Below are 18,871 nucleotides of genomic sequence, written 5' to 3'. Positions count from 1 at the left end.
CGATGATGCAACGCTTGTGGGTGTATTGAAGTCTCCACTGATGAGAAATGAAGCTGCCCTCAGCTTCAATCGGGACATTGACTGGACCAGGGTATGGTGTAGTCGGTGGGGTATGAGGTTAAACTCCAGTAAAACAAAAACAATATTGATTAGCAGATCTTGTACAGATTTCCCACCCCATCCTCCCCTTCAGGTGGATAAAACTTTGCTGAACGAGTCTGAAGCTTTACAGTAACTATTCTAGGTGTAACTTTTGACTCAGATACATCTAACTTTTGAGAAAAATCTTATGGAAGTTTCAGCAGATGCCACACGTAAGTTAGGTATTGTTTGTAAGGCCTCATATGTTTATAAGTGATAAAATCAATGGAACCTGTTTTGGGTCATTTGTCCTTCCTTTAATGGAATACTGTTCTCCAGTGTGGATGCCTGCTTCTGCCAGAGATAGATTTATCTCTTTTAGAAGAGTGTTCATGGTGGTAGGTTTCTGTTTCCTGATAGTAGCAATTATGAATTGGACCATCGACAGATAGTCTCTTGTTTGTCACTTTTTTTCATAAGTTGTATTTCAGCAGATCTTTCACATTCACAATTGACCCCTGATCCTCTTTATCTGCCGAGAGCAACCAGATTCGCTGAACAGCAGCACCAATATGCAGTAAATGTGCCTCACTGTCAAACTTATCAGTTCCAGAGGTCCTTTATCCCTCATACTGTTGGACTGTGGAACAGCCTCCTAGAGGATGTTCTGTAATTGGAACGTCAGAAGAGAATGCATTACTATATTTCTTGCATTTTAGTTAATTTGTAATTTTTTTTTATCTATTAATTATTTTTTGAAAGAAGTATCTCTTCTTTCTGTATTTCCCTTTACTGCCTCTTGCTTCTTCCTAATGAACACCATATTCTTTGGAAGCTTGAATTTCAAGTCAATGGCCCCTGTGGGCTAGTTCCACATGAATAGGTTTCATCTGCTGAATAATAATAATAATAATAATAATAAAGTTAAGTATACCAGACCACTGAGCTGATTAACAGCTCTCCTAGGGCTGGCCCGAAGGATTAGACTTATTTTACGTGGCTAAGAACCAATTGGTTACCTAGTAATGGGACCTACAGCTTATTGTGGAATCCGAATCACTTTATAGCAAGAAATGAATTTCTATCACCAGAAATAAATTCCTCTAATTCTTCATTGGCTGGCCGGAGACTCAAACTCGGGCCTAGCAGAGAACTCTACCGACTCGTCCAACGAGGAACTAATAATAATAATAATCATAATAATAATAATAATAATAATAATGATAATGTATAAAAATATATATACATACACACACACACATATAATATATATATATATATATATATATATATATATATATATATATATATATATATATATATATATATATATATATATATATATATATATATATATATATATATATATTGTATGTATGTATGTAATGAGTGAGTGAGTCCATTGTCTCTTCACCATCATTCTGAATAGTGTATTTGATACCAGGAATAGTAGAGTACTCTATTAATCCTGCTTGATACATACCTTTCCTCAGTTGCTTTTCTTAAATCATAATAGTAGTGTTTATGTTATTTTCTGTCAATGTTAACAATTAAAGCTAGATTTGAAACGTTAGGGCTAAATAACGGAAAGAAATTAAGAGTCGTCAAAGTTAACTGTTGTGTGAGGAGGCAAAAAGCACAAATTTTGAAAACTCCTTATCCGGCTACAGCTATTATCGGAGTTAATAGTTTCATGCAGCGGCTATAATAGGAAGATGAGGACAAAACAGTTGCAGAAATTTGGTTATTTTCATATCTGTGCAGGGTTATTATAGATAGCTGTGGAATGTACAATGACAAACTAAACCCATGGAAGAAATCAATATAACTGAAGAAATTGTGAAAATCAGCTTGAGAAAATGAAATCAAATAAAGCACCAGGGTCAGATGGGATGAAACCAGGTCTATTCAAACTGTTCTTACAAAGCACCAATCTTAAAAGAGAATTGGTGGAATGTTTAGACAACATATGGTTCTCTCTGCAACATACTGAAAGGTAGGAAAGCACAGAACAGCTGGTTAAAGTAAAAAAACAACACACACCTAAGAAACAGCACCCCGTAGTCAAAGATCTTAGGTGAATAGCATTAACTAATGTGTCATATAAAATTCTCATGGGGATCCTGAAAAGCAAAACAGAAAAACATACTGTATTAGAAAAATAGGGAAGACACATGAAACTGCCGTCAGACTTTAATACACAAAGATGAGAAATTGAAAATTTGTACATCTTAGATTGCATACAAGAAAGTACAGGAGAAAAGACCTGTTATTTGTGGTATCACTAGACTTCCAAAAAGCATTTGATTCAGTTAACAAAATAAAAAAAACTCATAGAGGTCATGATAAAAAATAGACTACATGCAGAGGTAATAACCGCAGCAGCAACAATATATACAAATGACAAGTCTGTGCATCAACAATGTAGAACAAAGAGAGCTAAATGTAACAAACGGCACAAGGCAGGGGTGCAATGTCTCAACCATATTCTTTCTGCTAATAACTTAGATGATAATCGAAAAATGGCAAAGTACAACGAAAAAAAAAGGCTTCAGGAATGAAGTTATAAGGATTGTGGCGCTATTATATGCAGACGATGGATTAATCCTAGGACACTCCCTTAAAGAAATAACACAAGCCATAAAAACTGTTATGGAAATAGCAAGCGAATGTGGCCTAAATGTCAAGACAAAAGTAATATATTTATATTCAAATGATTGGTAGTATTGACGATGTAGAAAATATGCAGCACAATCAGCAACATGAAAGACTGCTACGGAGGACAAAATAAAAAGAGTCCAGATAACAGCAAAGCAGATGGCTAACATGGCTAATGCAGTCATCAGTAAGAGCTGTAGGACTGAGGGTGGAAATATGAAAACTGTATTGGACAGGATTAGCCATGCCATCCTTCATGTGTGCCTGGACGTCATGAAACTCGACAAGAAATACATAAATAAATTACAAAAAGTAGATAATCAAGAATAGTTGTGAAAGAACAGTTCTGAAAGCTTCCTGCCACGCAAGGGATATTGTGACTTTGAGCGACATTGGCTGGGTGTTAACTGGTTTATTGGTTGTTCTTACTGAGATAAATGTACAGAATCTTGAAGATGTTATTACGCGTGCGAGCTTCCTGCAGACAGGTAAAACGGACATAAAAGGTTCAGATATCTGTGTTTGTCGGCAGACAAACAGATGGCGATATCAAGAAGACGGTGATAAACTATTCTACATTGACCTGCATGAGATTCAAGACATTAATGGATACACTAATAAAATGTGAAATGGGCGTCTTCACAAATAGAAACATACACACAGTTTGATACAGAAGATCGTTGGAACATTATGATAATGATTAGAATGCTTGCCAATGTGAAAATAGAGAAAGAAAAAACTTTTGATGACGATTCTACAAAGAGACAGCGTCGGGGCTCTTCAAAAAGAATAAAGTATTCTTTCTGAAACATACACTAGATATTAAATTAGGCCAATATGAAAATAAGAAAACCTTACAGGTAATAAGTAAAATTAAAAGGAATTATAAATAACTGGGACAAAAAAGCATGGCAGAGAGAAATGAATGACAATAGAATCTTAAAAATCTATAGAAAATATAAAGAAAACATAAGAGAAGAAATCTGGCATGATAACACCGAAAAAACAATGCTGATCAGTAGGGCTAGACTAGGCACACCAGAATTAAACTATAGGAATAGTTTAAAAGGTATAGGAATAGTTTAAAAGGGGACGATAGAAAATGTTTGTGCTGTGAAGAAATAACTGAAAACTCAGAACATCTCTTAGACTACTGCCCAAGCATATAGTGACATTAGAATTAGATATAGATTTGTGCAGCAGCCATATCAAGAAAACAGAAAGGAATTGATGGCTAATAGCCTTCTATTTGCAAATAAGTCGAAAGAAGAAATTGAAAATCGGAAAGAATTTATTAGATTTAGGGTATTACAGAGACAATAAACCTAAGCAAACACAACATAGGAGGATTAAAATTAGCAAGGGAGCCGTTTCAAAGGCAATTCCCATCTACTACTACTACTACTACCACTATGTTACGTGCTGCAAGGTTAAGAAACATAATTTTTTGACCCTTGTAAATTGTAAACGCTGTGGAGGTAAGGTGCGATCCTAGGCCTTTGCACACCACCAAACTAACTATGCTAGGCAGTCCATAGTTTAGTTGTCACCTACTGTAGGTGCTAGGCTAACGGTGATGTGTAGGTTAACTAAGTTCAGACAAGTCAGAACTAGGCTACCATGAGCCTATCCTATTTGCCATTGCCCCGTAGCCTTGGGAGGCAGTACCGTCAGCGCCCCTCGTGAGGTGGTACTTTTAAGTAAAAGCTCCGCACGGACTATTTGGAACTGTACCGCGAATACTAAAGACATTAGGGAGCCACATGCTCAAGAAGTGGTAAAACTTAATTTTAGTGACGCGGCCTGATTCCCGGGACAGGTTACGGCCTTTTTGGGGTGGTCCAAGGAGCCGGCCAGGTCAGGGCACGTCGTCCTAAGTTAGGTTAGGTAGGTAGGATCTGGTTAGGTCAGAACCTGGCATTATACGAAAGCTTAGGCTATGCCTGTTTGTGTATGATGAACCTGTCCCAGTCGACGACTGGCGGAAATCAGGCTGCGCAACTAAAGTAAAGTTTTAACCAAGGGTCAAGAAAGGACTGGCTAAAGAAAGCCATTAATAAGTGGAATCATGCAAACCTAACGTACGCTAACCTAACCAAAAGTTCCCTATAATACTTTGCATGTGTGATAGCATTCCAGATGGCCAGCATACAAAAACATAATCAGTTCTGAGGTTAATTACAGTTGATCGACAATAAATAACGGTCAACTCTTGATAAGCAACCAAAATACTATAGGAAATGTCAATTTTAAATTAAATACCCAAAGTGGAGCCAATGCTTAGTTCAACCCCGAACGGAAGCATATTCCGTTGACTCTGATGTTTAGTGTTAGTTGGGGCAACCCCCCTCCCCCCAATGTCAGGGCATGGCACCGTAAGTGAGGTTAGGAAGGTAAGGTCTGGTTAGGTCAGGACATGGAATTCTAGGAAAGGTTTGTTTTTGTCAGCGGAACCTGTTCCCATCGCTCTACACTCACCCCCATTTTATTTTCCACACTCTTAACAGCGATTCATAGTGCAACTGTGAAGTTTTCCTCCTGTAACACCTTTTAAACCTTTTTACTGTCAGTTTCTGTTTCAGCACTGAATGACTTCTTAGGTCCCATTGCTTGGCCTTTGGCTTAGATTCTATATTTTATTCTATTCTGTATTTACCATGGACAAAGCTTGGGCAGAGAGTCCAGAATTATCTGCAGCATTTTTGCAATTGTTTTTCTTACTGACTAGTAATGACAGCTTTCCTTCTGTGTGATATGTCACAAATATATACTTACCTTTATATTTATATATTATGCAAAAATTATGCATTGCTGTATACCTGTTATCTGTTACACCATAGTTAAACAAGTTCAGTTTCATGTTCTGCCCACTGTCTGTCCAGTATATAATGACAACGATAACAGTATAACAAAAGCAAATGTCTAATTCTATTCTGACATTTTCTTACTTAGCATTACCGCTGAAATAATTACTCTGGTTTTGCCCACTAGATTCTGGTATCCTAAGTTAATATTTGTATGTTGTAGCTACCTCTCTTTGGGAGACAGGTCCTTATGTGCTTTGAAGTTCTGCACGTAACGTGATATAGAATACAATAAGTCATGGGTGAAATTCAGGGATGCATACTTAACTGGCTGGGGGCACAAACCTAAAGCAATCTAGAGTGCCCTTTCAACATTTTGAAATGATATAACATTACCTCTACCTGTATTTGCCATAGTTCCAATGGAAATTGATAGACTAGATACGGGTGGATGAGGTGACAAAAGTACTGTCAGAATCATTTAATGCACATGAAAATGTATAAGGAAAATTACAATTCAATGGTTTTTTTTTTTAATTATCAGTAACTTGCAGTTATTAAATGGACAGTTAGATCTTATATTGTAAGCTAAAATAGTATGGAGGACATTTACTTATGTTTCAGCAGCTAAAATACACAGATATTAACATAGTACTTGCTTTTCATTACCACCATAGTAATGAAGTAATATTCCTTGCTGAAATCCTTAATAGTTGCAAGAACTGAAGACACCCTGAAAATATCAGTCTAACATATTCAAGGATTCTCATGTTCTATGACGGTAACACTACTTGGCAGTTAGAATGAAAGAAATGGTATGATTAGTCCAGTAAAGAAAATATTTGACAAAATATTTCTCATTGGCTAAAGTTACTCTTGTCATTACAGAAGAGATAGACTTGGGTGGTATAATAGACTGAAATAAAACTTGAAAAGTACTGCACAGTAGATATAAGCATTTCTTGCATTTCAACAATAATGAACACAGATAAATTTATAGCCTGAAAATATTACAAGGCCACTTATAAAGATGCATCTTAACTTAAATTAGAGCACCAGCTCCTTAACTTGCGTAGGTCTAAAACCCTCCTTTTTCTAACCTAACCTGACGTGCAGTGCCATAAAACTTACAGTAAAATACAGGGATGCATAATAGCCTAACTTGAACTTAACTGGCTGATGTCCCCTGGACCCTTCACCTAACCTAACCTAGAGAGCCATGAGGTATTGAGTAAAAACAGGGATACATCATTACCTAACCTACTCTAACCTAGGGTTTCCCTGGACTCACTAATATTAACCTGACCTAGAGCGCCATAAAATTGATATTCATTTAACCTAGCCTTCCACACTGGGTTTAAAGTGTCCCGGGTGGCCACCTCAGTCTCCTTCATAGCATTGCACATAGCATAATCCTTACCTTGAGGTTGACAGTAACAGCTAGAAGGCCCGTATTTCCTTTTGCCCTATTCCTGATCTTGGTAATTGGCTCTTTCAGCCAAGGTTGCTTTTTTAGAGATTAGCTTACTTTCAGGCCAATTAAGTTTTTTATCTTTGTTTTATATCTGCAATATTAAATGAAAGTATCATAGCATAATGTTACTGGTTACTTGGTAAGCATTTACACTGTTACCATTTTTTATACCGTGAATACAAACCATTTCCTTTTATATAGAACAATTCATTAGCGCAAGCTGGGTTTTAGCATTAAGACTTGGTAACAAGGTAATTAAATGGTGGTAGGTGGGTGAATGTGGAAATCCTAATTACTTGCCATCACAAGCACTTTTTCTTCAGCCTTTGTCAAAGACAGATATCTTTCTGCATTTCTTCTTGACTGCCTGAGTGTTGAAACTTTTGGCTTCTCTTGTATGAATGGTGTGTTTGCGTCTTTGTGATGGACACAAAAAAACACAATAATAAGTGTGTGTTGGATGAGGGTGGTTGAGTAACTGCTTTATATCTTCTTTGTTAATGGATCCCATAGAGTTTGTTCTTTCAGGGGTAGATCTTGCAGAACCAGATTGCCCTGTTAGGAATTTTTAGTTAATCCTCTTCACAACAGAGTTTTGGCAGAGAATGCTTTGGGGGTGTCATCAGGGGAACTCTCCCCCTCTGACTCTCTTGAAATTTTTCAGGTTTTTCTTCCTGGACTGCCCCACCCTCTACTTCTCCGCATTCTCTTTTTGCGTAGTCCGAGTTGGGTAAATGTAGGGAGGTGGGTGGCAAGCTCGCACTTTCCCATGGTGATGAGTAAGTTGCTAGCCAAAGGCAGAAACTACCTCCTAACGTTTTGATACTATATAGGGATTGCAGTAAACTGGTAGGAGTTGGCTCTCATGCCCAGTTATGTTGATGCACAAGGCAGTCTTCTTGCCAGACTTTAGCATCAGCCAGTTCAGGAAGCTAGCAGTACTGTTCCTGTCACAACGGTAACAGCCAGCTCAGGTTTGGCAGTTAATCTTTGGTCACCTTTCATCCTTGGAGAAGCTCATTTTGCATGAGCAACTCCATCACTGCTCACTTCAGTGGCAACTAAAGCAGCTTTGAGTGGCCTCAGGCAACCCTCTCTCCTAGTTCATGCCCTTGAATGGGGATGTAAGGGAGGATCTAGCATGATGGTTAGACACAGGAAACTTCTTGTGGGGATTTCCCTGAATTCCCCACCTCTGGAGATGCTTCTGTTCTCAGACACATTGAAGGAGGGATGAAGCACACACCTGGGAGGTCAGTCTACCTCAGGTGTGTGGACCAAGGATGAACCTCATCTGTACATCAGAATTTTGCAAATGCGAGTGGCACTGCTAGATCTGCAAAGATACCTTGGCAATTAAGTCCATGTCCAGGTTGTACCTCTGTATGTTGCATTGTATTGGTAGGTTTTTATAATTGCCTTATGGATGATTACTAACATTACTGTATTTATAATATCCAAAAATGTATTTGTTCCTTTAAGAATAAAGACCTTTGCCAAGCATTCCTCATTATGATCTAGAATTTGTCATTGAAACTGGGTAACAAGGTACAGCACTTAAATAGAGGTAGGCTGGTGAATGGAGGGAACCCCTCAATTACCTACTGGGAACATGCACTTTTTCTTCAGCCACCTTCAAGTGAGAATGTGAGTCCTTTGGTACTGATTGTGCAGTACCTGCTCCTGCTGCTGCTGCTGCTTCTGTCCTTGTTTAGGAGCTCAAACTCTTGCAGTGGTTGTCTGCATTGACCAGTTCTCCTGTTATAGAGAAGAATAAGACTTCCTCCCCTTCCCTCAATCTCTTCTTTTCCTTCCTCATCTTCCTCTGCCCCTCCTTTCTCCTGTAAGTAGGAAGCCATCTCACAGATCCCACAGGGTTTCACCTTCTGGTGGACTGTTTGCCATGGGTAAAGTTAACGTAAGTTCTTGAGTGTGATTAGGACTGTGAGTCCTTCGGCTCCTTCTTTGGCAAGAGGACGGCCCCAGACTCTTTCTCCCCTACTTCAGGAAAGGTATGTAGTGCAGATTAGGCTATACCCACTTATTCGGCAAGTACACAATTTCTGAATTGTGCTTGCGAGGACTGGGGCTTTATGTGCAACAGTGTCAGGGTTTCCCACCTTTCAGATGGACTTATAAATTACAGTATTATTGAGTGTTACTGTTTGTAGAGACCTTGTTAGTTTTGCAGCACCATTGTTATAGCTCAGTTTGAGAATGTTTTGCATGACATATTGAAAAACATGCAAAAAATTTTTATGCTATAGGTTTAGGTTTTTTATATAACTTTTTAACTCAAATAAATTATATAAAAAATGAAAGACAGTTTTCATATCTGAATGATGCAGTTTGTAAGGAATCATAGTAATGTACTTTATATTGTGATTCTATGTAATGATGGAAATCCTTCTTTTGAATTAATGACAGTACCCTTCATAATTGGTGGACTGGAAAAACGAATTGGTTTTCATCTTATCAAGACATTAAATTAAACACCCGAAGTTGAGATTGTCTAGATCAAGTGTGTGTATGTAAGTGCGTAAGTTCAGCTAAGTGCTTAGTTGCTTAAGCTCAAATCGCACTGTTCAAGACGTGTACGACAACTTGAGAGGTGAAAGGAATGTAGCTCCCCTTATTTTCATTTGAAATGCCATATTTCTCCCTTGTGAAAGGTATGCACTTATCTTAGTTTATATTGTACATGTTGCCATAAAACTCAATACTGTAGTGTTCTTTTGTATTTTTACCTTGATGTAACAGCAAATTACCAACAGCAATGTTACGTAATTGCACCATGATGAGCTTGCATGTGGTTGCAGTGCCACAAACCTTAGGCTAAGATGTGCGATATTCTTCTGTAACTTTATGAATATGTCAATTCTTGAGTTAAATTCCACCTGTTATGCATGTAAAGCCAGGCTAACTATGTAATGTAACAGTTTAGTTAGGCATGAGTACAGTATAGCCTAGGCTAAGGACTGCATGTTGTTTGGCACAAGATTGCTGTCCTAAATGAGCTTTTCGTATTACAGGGAACCAGTATAGGAATAAGCATAAGAACCACTAAAAGAACCTGTTTAGGAACCGGTTCTAACTATTATGAAAGAAACATTAGGAATAAGTTGTTTACACAGTGTATCCTCCTACTAAGAAGCATTAAAGAAACCGCGGGATTCAGCCGTTCCCTCAACCCTAACCAAAAATGAAGATTCGTCCACCTACCGACGCCAAGTACCAGTTCAGGCTAAGAGTAGGCCTGGGTTTATTTACCTAGGCTGATGTGTCACACCTGTATTAGCGTATGCCCAGGACTGAATTGTTATGTATAGGCTAGTCTGAGTTAATTGTCCTAAAATGAATGGTAGCCTCCACATGTAAGTCAGGACAGTTGATGTATCAAGCCACAAGTAATAACAACATTATTATTAAACAATTATTACATCTATATTTGGCAGTGATTCAACAGTGGTCTGAATGTTATGACATATTGCTTGTTACTGTAGAATTTTTAGATTTTATCTTTAGGCTAAGACCTGTTACTGGATAACCATCTTATGCAATGTAATTTGAAATACCTGTATGAACTGTTACTTTACTCTTTATCTTACAGATGACTACAATTGGGTCAACAAGTAGTTTCCAGAAAAAGGGGAGGCTGAAAGCCCCTTCAATACCTGGGACACGTACATCCATTCACAATGCCCAACTCTTAGTTTCTACAGGAATACCTTCCTTGGATTATTTACTGGGTGGTGGACTACCAGTAGGCTCAGTTCTTCTTTTAGAGCAAGATACTTATGATGTATACAGCAAGTTATTTCTGAAGTATTTTCTAGCTGAAGGTGTAGTGAATAAACATTTGCTAACTGTGGCTAGTTTGGATATTAACCCTACAAGTATCACAGAGAACCTACCAGCACCTACAGATACCAGCCATGTTGATGTTTCTGAATCATCGTCTGATAAAGAAATGACAATTGCTTGGAGGTACCAGAATAAAAAGTCACCCGTGTCTTCATTAGACCACAGCAGGTTTGGACATGATTACGATCTGACAAAAGTGATCCCTAATGAAATTATTTCTGCAGTTGATATAGAGCTGTGGGATAGAAGGTGTATCCAAGTAACCAATCCAGGATCTTTTGGTAAGGAATTCTGGTCGTTGCTAAAGTTTATCCAAAAGCGAATAGAGGTTTCCAGCCTTTCCACTCAGTCCAGCACTCCAAAAACAAATGTGATGCGTCTTGGATTGCATTCCTTAGGTTCACCTCTTTGGGGAAGTGAGTTTGGGAAAAGTGAGAAAGACCATCAGTGGCAAAGTTTAACAGGATTTTTCTATTTGCTTAGAGTCTTAGTAAGAAACTCATTTAGTGTGTGTATGATATCTGTTCCTTCACATCTCTTTGTTGATTCTGCTTTGATATTTAGAATAAGAGCCATGTGTGATTATGCAGTAAGGTTGGAATCATTTCAAGGTTCAGATAAAGAAACAAACCCAGTTTTCAAAGATTATCATGGACTCTTTCATATTGAAAAACTGGCCACCATTAATAGCTTAGTCCCAACTATTCTAGATTCTACAGACTGGGTATTCAAGTTAAAGAGACGTAAACTAACAATTGAGAGACTTCATCTACCTCCAGAGTTGTCGGAAACTGTAAACAGAAGCCAGGAGGATCCCGTTGGGAAGACCCGCAGTCCTGTGTGCATGGGAGGTGCACTTCCTAGAAATTTGGATTTTTAGGACATTTTATGTAAGATTTAATAGATTAATCAGCACTATGTATTTCACAACAAATCAATTAAATTTTAAAGCACACTGTTATTCTTTTATATGTAAGTTGCAGAAATTGTATTATAAATTTTTCTGCCATATATCATGTAATACTGGAACAAGAAAACAGTATTTTACATTTGCAGTTGTTTTTAAATGGAATACCAGAGTATCATTTTAAAAGGTAAACAGCATTTTATGTAGAATGGAACACATGAAAATGCAACAGTGGCTTTAATTGATATCAGAGTAGTGTATACTGTATTAAGTAGTAAATTTATGTTTCTTTACTTGATAATTTAAATATTTACCATGTAACTAGTAAGCCCACTATGATGAAGATGACTTGCAATGTAATACAGGTCATAGCCTTCAGTAGCATATTAAATTGTATAAACCAGTAAGTAGTATGAGTATATGTACCTAAGCATACATTATATCATTAGGCTTGTAAAAGCACAATGTCCACATAAAATATTTCCTATTTTATGCTTGCCTAAGGAGCTGATACAGTGGTGAATAGCCACATAGATGTAGTTACCATAGCTACAACTGGGTTGTTATTTATAATGCAAGTGAGCAATCCATGATGAAATGTTCCATGTTCACCTACCGGTAGCGAGTTTCTTTTCATGTATACGTTCATCTTTGGAGTGAAACATCTGTTATCGCTCTCTGTTTCATCATAACTGGCTTTGAATGTTCAACAGCTATGACTGGTGTGAATAGAAAGTAATCACCTAACTGTGATTTATTTCTTCTTATCAAAATTTACTTGTTTCAACATTCATCATCATTATTTTTGTGCAACTGCTTTCATCATAATTAATGTTTTTGTTTGTTTAAAAAAAAACTGTAAATGGTGATGTTTTATGTTCTGATAAGATTTGTACACTTTTCGTAAAAGTCTTCGATCAGTCTTAAAAATTATTGTTGCCCCCACTAGGATGTTCCTTGATTGGATCAGTCAGTCGCCTTGAATTTTGTTGCCAACAGGTCTTCAGGAAACTGGAACTACTACTATTTATCTGGAACTGCTACTAATTAGCAGTTTCTGAAGCTCCTTAGAAGGAAGATCCTTGAGTCTGCTATAGTAAGGATCAGTACTCCCTGTGAGCAATTTGCAAGCACTTTCAACAATGGATAGCCGATCAACTTCACCAGTCATTTGCATTTAGAAAGTACTCTTTCTTTAGTGGTCAGATTTTTTCAGATATTAAGTGCTCTGTGCCAGAAGCATAAATTAACACATTTTCATGATCTATTCCCTATGGATTGCCCTAAAACTTCTCATAGTTGGTATCATCCCTGGAGGATTTTTCCCCAGTGTAGGATCTTTAGGGATTTCAAGGCTGCCTGAAAGCAATCAACCTAGGATAGGCTTGATACATTAAACAGCATTCCAAGTGATGAGATTATGTGAACTTAAAACCAGTATAAGTGACTCCACCCAAGGTTGGTCTTGAATGGGTCTTTCCTTCACTTTGGATTTCTTAACAAAGATAGAATCTTGGCAGGAATGGAAATGTCACAGCACCTTTAATCATATTACTGCAAAGACTTCAGTGTAGTGCTTAATGAGGAACACTGATATTTCACAATACAGCAGTGATTTCCTGTAGAAACACTATCACCCTCAGTTCCTATCAGAGCTTGGTCTCCAAAAATATCATCATATAGAATTAAGGGTTGTCCACAGAGTATATCAATTTGCTTCTTCAAGGTTGGTGCTGAAATGACGTACTGAGGCACATGGTGTTTTTTCTTAGCATAAAGTATAGATGTGAAGTAGGGCCATGGTCATGATTTAAATCTGTCATCTGTTCTTTCTACCTAAATGTGGTCACTGAATGTTACTTGTGAATGTCTTCATAGGATCTTTTATAAATAAGACATTCCAGTCTTGCCAGACTCATATATAAACTAAAACATTCATATTTCCTTCTTGTTTGGTGGCGCTCATTATTTCTGTGCTAGTTGGGAGGTCATTACTCAGCTTTTTGAAGATGATAAAAACACAAAAAGATAAAAATGGTAAATGTTTAAACAAGGACATTTTCTTGGTTTAAAGAGATTGTAAAAGAAGAAACAAAAGATTATGGTGTTAGCAATTATTTCTAAATGACTATTTTAGTTGAGTAGAACCACCAAAATTTCCAAAATTAAGTCAGATATGTGTCCAAAATGTAATTTTGGTTATTATGTCAGATCTACTTAACATGAGCGAAAGTTTGCATCAGTGGTGTCAATCATTGTAGTAATCGCATTTAAAAATCAGTCATTTTCCTCCATAAATTCAAATTCTTGTATAATCATTTAAAAGATACTTGTTTGAACACTGCATGTCTTTTGGTGCTTTTCTATATGATGAAACTGTTATCTTGCTTGAACAGTCTAATATGTACAAAGAAAAATTACATAATACCAACCTTATACATTGCACTAGTTGGACCCCACTTAGTGTTAGCTCTCCAAATTCAACTGCCATCCCAGAGCAAGGAGACAGGAATATTAGAAGCAGCACAGGCAAGGACAAGAAAACTGATACCATCAATAGGCATTTTGAACATGAGCGGATGCTAAACCACCTCAGGTAGTATTTTCTAGGAAATACAAATATGTATTTTGTAGAAAAGCGCCATTTGATAGATTGGTTAACAGACATTTATGATACTCAAAGGAATAAAAACCTTAGACCATAAGAGTCAACTGAAGATACTCTTGTGATTAATTTATTTTTTAAATGTTCTCAGCGAGACCAAAAGTCTTTGAGGAATTTTTATTTATATAATCTCAGGTTAATTCCTAGTTGGGGTTGCTGTTTTTAATTAGCATTTCCCAATGGCTCATTTCATCATTTATTTTGGCAGGTGCTCTACAGATTTGTCCTTCCTGGCACCAACCCTCCCATTTATTCAGGCCTGGGAAAGGTAAAAAGCATAATCGTTGATAAGAATGGCGATGCAAAACATAAACAAGACTTGTAGACGAGTCCATTTCCCGAGGCAGATTTCTCCTGCACACATTTACATTTTTATTTAATCAATTATGCAGGCTTCACAAAGTTTTATACTTAAAATTCTCTTCCATTATTCTTTTTTCCTCTTATTTTTTCTCTTTTTCTTCCCGTAACCTAGGTTATGAGAGACCTTGACCTTGTCTTGATAAGGAACATGAAATTATCCCCAAAGGCTGGTCATGGCACCTTACAATAGGTTATGTTAAAGTAACCTACCCTTGTAGAGTAAACCCAAAAGGCTGTTATATTTTGGGGGTTTAGTTTTAAAATTCTCATACAGTATTGAAATTTAATACTGTATGAAACAGGAAGGTCCACTGGCTCTAACTCTAAGAGCTTCTCTAGTTACAGAGTATTACTTCCCTCTTCTGACTGTCTTTCAAATTTTCTTCTTGGTACTATTTTTACAGACTCATCCTTGAGGAATGGTAAGACACTTTTCTTATATTTTTTTCATCAACAACATAATATATAAAATTCCATGTTTGGACTGCCCCCTCTTTTTATATTGGCCAATCTAGCAAAGATTTAGAGGTACATATTCAGCAACATAAGTATTCTGTCAAAACTGGACAAACATGCAATGCTGTATACATTCATTTAAGTGAAAATTCTCGCAGGATAAATTGGACTAAAAGTTCAGTGATTGCCAGATTGAAAGATTTCTCTTCAAGAAACCTTTTGGAGTCGGCTATTATCCAGCTTACTTCAGCTGTAATTTTAACCTTAACCCTGGCATGTATTGTTTAAACCCCTTTATTAGAAAAATGTTCAAGAATTACCTAAAAGATTAAATCACTGACTTAATTGCAAATTAGTTACCTTATATATACTTTATATATTCATATGTTTAATATAATTGTTTATTTGTAAAAATGTTCATCTTGCAAAAATTGTTATTGTTTACAAAAAAAGATGATTATTTTGTACTAAAATTTTTTGGCTGAAGAGGACCGTTGCGCAAACGGTCGAAAGCTCCCTCGTTTTTATCCCCTTTTTTGTATATTTTTGTGTCATAAAATATACAATTTATCAATTATATTATTGTGGCTTTTTAATCATTATTTTCGATCACAATATAGTGATGCTCCACAGTTAGTCACCCTCTTTTATAATCTTTTAATTGTCCTGTCCCTGCTTCTGAACAGTTGACTCTGATCCTTTGTAAAACCTCTTAAATATTTAACACTGTTTTGACAATTCTACTAATTCTTCGATTGTGTTGGATTCCAGGTACATATTTTTTCCTTTATAATCTCCATCTGTCATTTATATGAGCTTTCTTTGTAAACTTACGTTTGTGTTTCTTCAGTCTGCTAAGTAAAGGACGACAGCCAGTCAAAAGGCCTCACGGTATTCCAGTGTTCCATTTCCTTTGTGAATTTTATCTTTATATATATATATATATATATATATATATATATATATATATATATATATATATATATATATATATATATATATATATATATATATATATATATATATGTAAGGATCATATAGAGTGACATACTGGCTGGGTGTTGTCTGGTTTATTGGTGGTTCCTTACTGGATGAATGTACAGTTGTTGTTGTTTTAGATTTCGCTGGCCTTGTGCCAGCACAGGACTCTTGCTCCTAGAGCAGCCCGTAATACTATGTTGATGATGAGTCTGTGAGATGGGTAGGTTGGATGAAAACTTTATTATGATGCATGAAAGTGATTTTGGTGGGGGTGATTTTTGAAATGAAAAGATTTAACAGGCAAGGTTGCAACCTCTTTGAACCCTAAGGTACCCATCAGATGAGGATAAAAGTATGATAGCAGTGTGTTGGCTAGTGGGAGAGGCCAACAGATGGAAAAAAGAAGAATTGAGTAGTAGGCACAGGTAGCTATTATAGTATGCTAGCTCGTGGTGATCTAGAGCCATATTCCTTGTCCGGTCCTAATTCTTGTGTCTGTGTGTTTTGTGTATTTGTTGGGTGTTGATTGTGGTGGATGGAAGGTGGTTTTGATAGGGGAGGGAGTGATTTCTAAAAGAGTCGGCAGCTAGAGATGAATGGCATGGCTTTTGATTTGTTGTCTAGGTCGGGTCTGTTGTGTCTGATTTAAGAATTTGGAAGGAGAGTGGGTGGTTAAAGGTATGGATTCTTTAGAGTTACCGTGGTGGTGGGTTGGAGCATAGGAAGCCTGCAAATTCATGGATGTTTGTCAATATGTGCTTTGTTATTTGGGTAGCTGTTCTTTCATTTCCTTCATAACTTGTTCTTAACTGTTCTGTTTCTGTACAGTCAAGGTAGTGTTCCAGGGGTTCTTCCGGGATTGTTTCACAGTACTTGCATGGTTGAGGGTTGTCTACTATTCTTTGCCATGTGCACAGGTATCCTAGCCTTCGCCGATGGATTATGACTACTAGGGCCCGTGACATGTCTGGTTATATTGTGTGGTTTTAGGTTTACGGTGTCCATGTACCATTTGGCGGTTTTTGAGCCACCGAAAACAGCTCTTCTGACTTTGCTTTCCTCCTGCAGTTGGCAGTGTGCTGCTGCCTGAATGTACAGAATCTTCCAAGTTGTTAGACAAACAGATGGTGATTGTGAGAAACATAATAAACGTACAGTGATAAAACATATATAAATGGAAAGGCCAGGAAATTCCACATATGGCCAATTGCATGAGATTCGAGACTGATTAATGAATACAATGCAGTAGCATAATATATGTGAAATGGCAAGACGTTTGGCGTCTTCACATACAGAAACATACATACAGTTTGATACAGAAGACTGATCACTGGTGGAACATATGAGTACATGATTAGAATGCTTGCATGGCAATGCAAGTAGTGGTGATTGTACATAAATCGAGACAACAATGGTTAGGGAGAAACAGACGGAAATATTGTATGGTAGAGGTTGCGTTCCTTGAGAGAGAGAAAACGGGATGCTCTTGTTTTTGTCTTGGTCCCTCCCCTGGATGAGACACACACACGTGTACTCGAAAGAGACCGCGATCGGTGCGATACGGTCTCTTACATATACACATATGTTCGAGATAACTTATTTTCGAGGAATCTTCAGGAGACATAATGACCCAAAACCGTTTATTCTCTAACATTTCTCAAAATGAGGCTACTGTAGATCGATACTGAACGCTGGTTATTATAAGTGTTTGATGGTATCACGCTCACTTGAGTATACAGTATATCTCTATAGAATGTCGTCTTAAGGGGCATTTACACGGTCAGACGGTTTGCCCAATACGTGTTTGAAGTGCAATTGAATGTGTGAATTGGGTATTTGGTTGACAAACGGTTTTAAAGAAGTCCAGCTCGGTCTGATTTTTGTGGGCGGGGCTTTAAATTATCCACAACTACTCTACTTGTATGAACGAGCGGCAAACATCAAACCTCAGATCTTGACTTTGAATCGCCATCTATATTTCCTGTCTCAGATATAAGTACCGAGGATAATAATAAAGTAAACAGGAATGAGAGGGAAGTTTTATTGGAATTTATCCTTAAATACAAAGAGCATACAGCTTTATGAAAAGGTAAATCTAAAGAATATGCCAATCGTTATCCAGAAACAAGGGATCGTCTGCTCTTCAGGAAATAAGGGAATATGAACCTTGTTGCTTGAAGGCGACTTCACGAAGAAAATGAGCTGCCGCTGGACTGCTTTCAGGAGAGAATATAAGAAACTTGAAAACCCAAAGAATTTTGTGAAATGGGCTGGCGACATCTATACTCCCCTGGTGTTTTGATAAGATGATGTTTGTTATGGATCAAGACTTAGCACTAGAGAACTCTTCCAATCTGGACTGGACAATACAACTGTTGCTGAAAAACACGAAGTGGCACTCAACATTTCATAAGGGGACAAGGCCTTTCTCATGTTTGTGTCTTTGTAATAATAAAAGGAGTGACAAGCCTCAGCAGATCTAAATGTGCTGCCTCGTCCGTTCTCATATAATTACGCCATTCCTCTGGCTCTAATTTCAAACCAACAAACAAGTTTTCACAAGAAATTTGGTCTCTTTTTTTTATACCCAAACTTTTGTCCACTTAATTTGTTTCCTT

At 37.2% G+C, this 18,871-nt stretch overlaps 1 protein-coding gene across 5 annotated transcripts; it reads left to right on the top strand.

The window, feature by feature from the left end:
• The first annotated feature begins 4,074 nt into the window (after positions 1-4,074).
• On the top strand, positions 4,075-12,191 carry Elp4 (Elongator complex protein 4). 5 transcript variants are annotated; one of them, XM_067111368.1, is made up of 3 exons: positions 4,107-4,217; positions 10,050-10,391; positions 10,628-12,191. In XM_067111368.1, the coding sequence occupies exon 3, from the start codon at positions 10,628-10,630 to the stop codon at positions 11,759-11,761; it is 1,134 nt and encodes a 377-aa protein (XP_066967469.1). In that variant the 5' UTR covers positions 4,107-4,217; positions 10,050-10,391; the 3' UTR covers positions 11,762-12,191. The 5 variants fall into 5 exon arrangements, with proteins under 5 accessions (XP_066967467.1, XP_066967469.1, XP_066967468.1 ...); XM_067111369.1 differs by lacking the exon at positions 4,107-4,217 and adding an exon at positions 9,410-9,689; XM_067111366.1 differs by lacking the exon at positions 10,050-10,391 and having other exon boundaries at positions 4,075-4,217.
• The last annotated feature ends 6,680 nt before the right edge of the window (positions 12,192-18,871 follow it).

Source organism: Macrobrachium rosenbergii, chromosome 11 (assembly GCF_040412425.1).
Source record: "Macrobrachium rosenbergii isolate ZJJX-2024 chromosome 11, ASM4041242v1, whole genome shotgun sequence".
Taxonomy (NCBI): domain Eukaryota; kingdom Metazoa; phylum Arthropoda; class Malacostraca; order Decapoda; family Palaemonidae; genus Macrobrachium; species Macrobrachium rosenbergii.
This window is presented reverse-complemented; position numbering and strand designations above follow the sequence as displayed.

Excerpts from the sequence above, each read along its gene's own strand:
- Elp4 (XM_067111366.1), top strand. The coding sequence starts at position 10,628 with ATGACTACAATTGGGTCAACAAGTAGTTTCCAGAAAAAGGGGAGGCTG.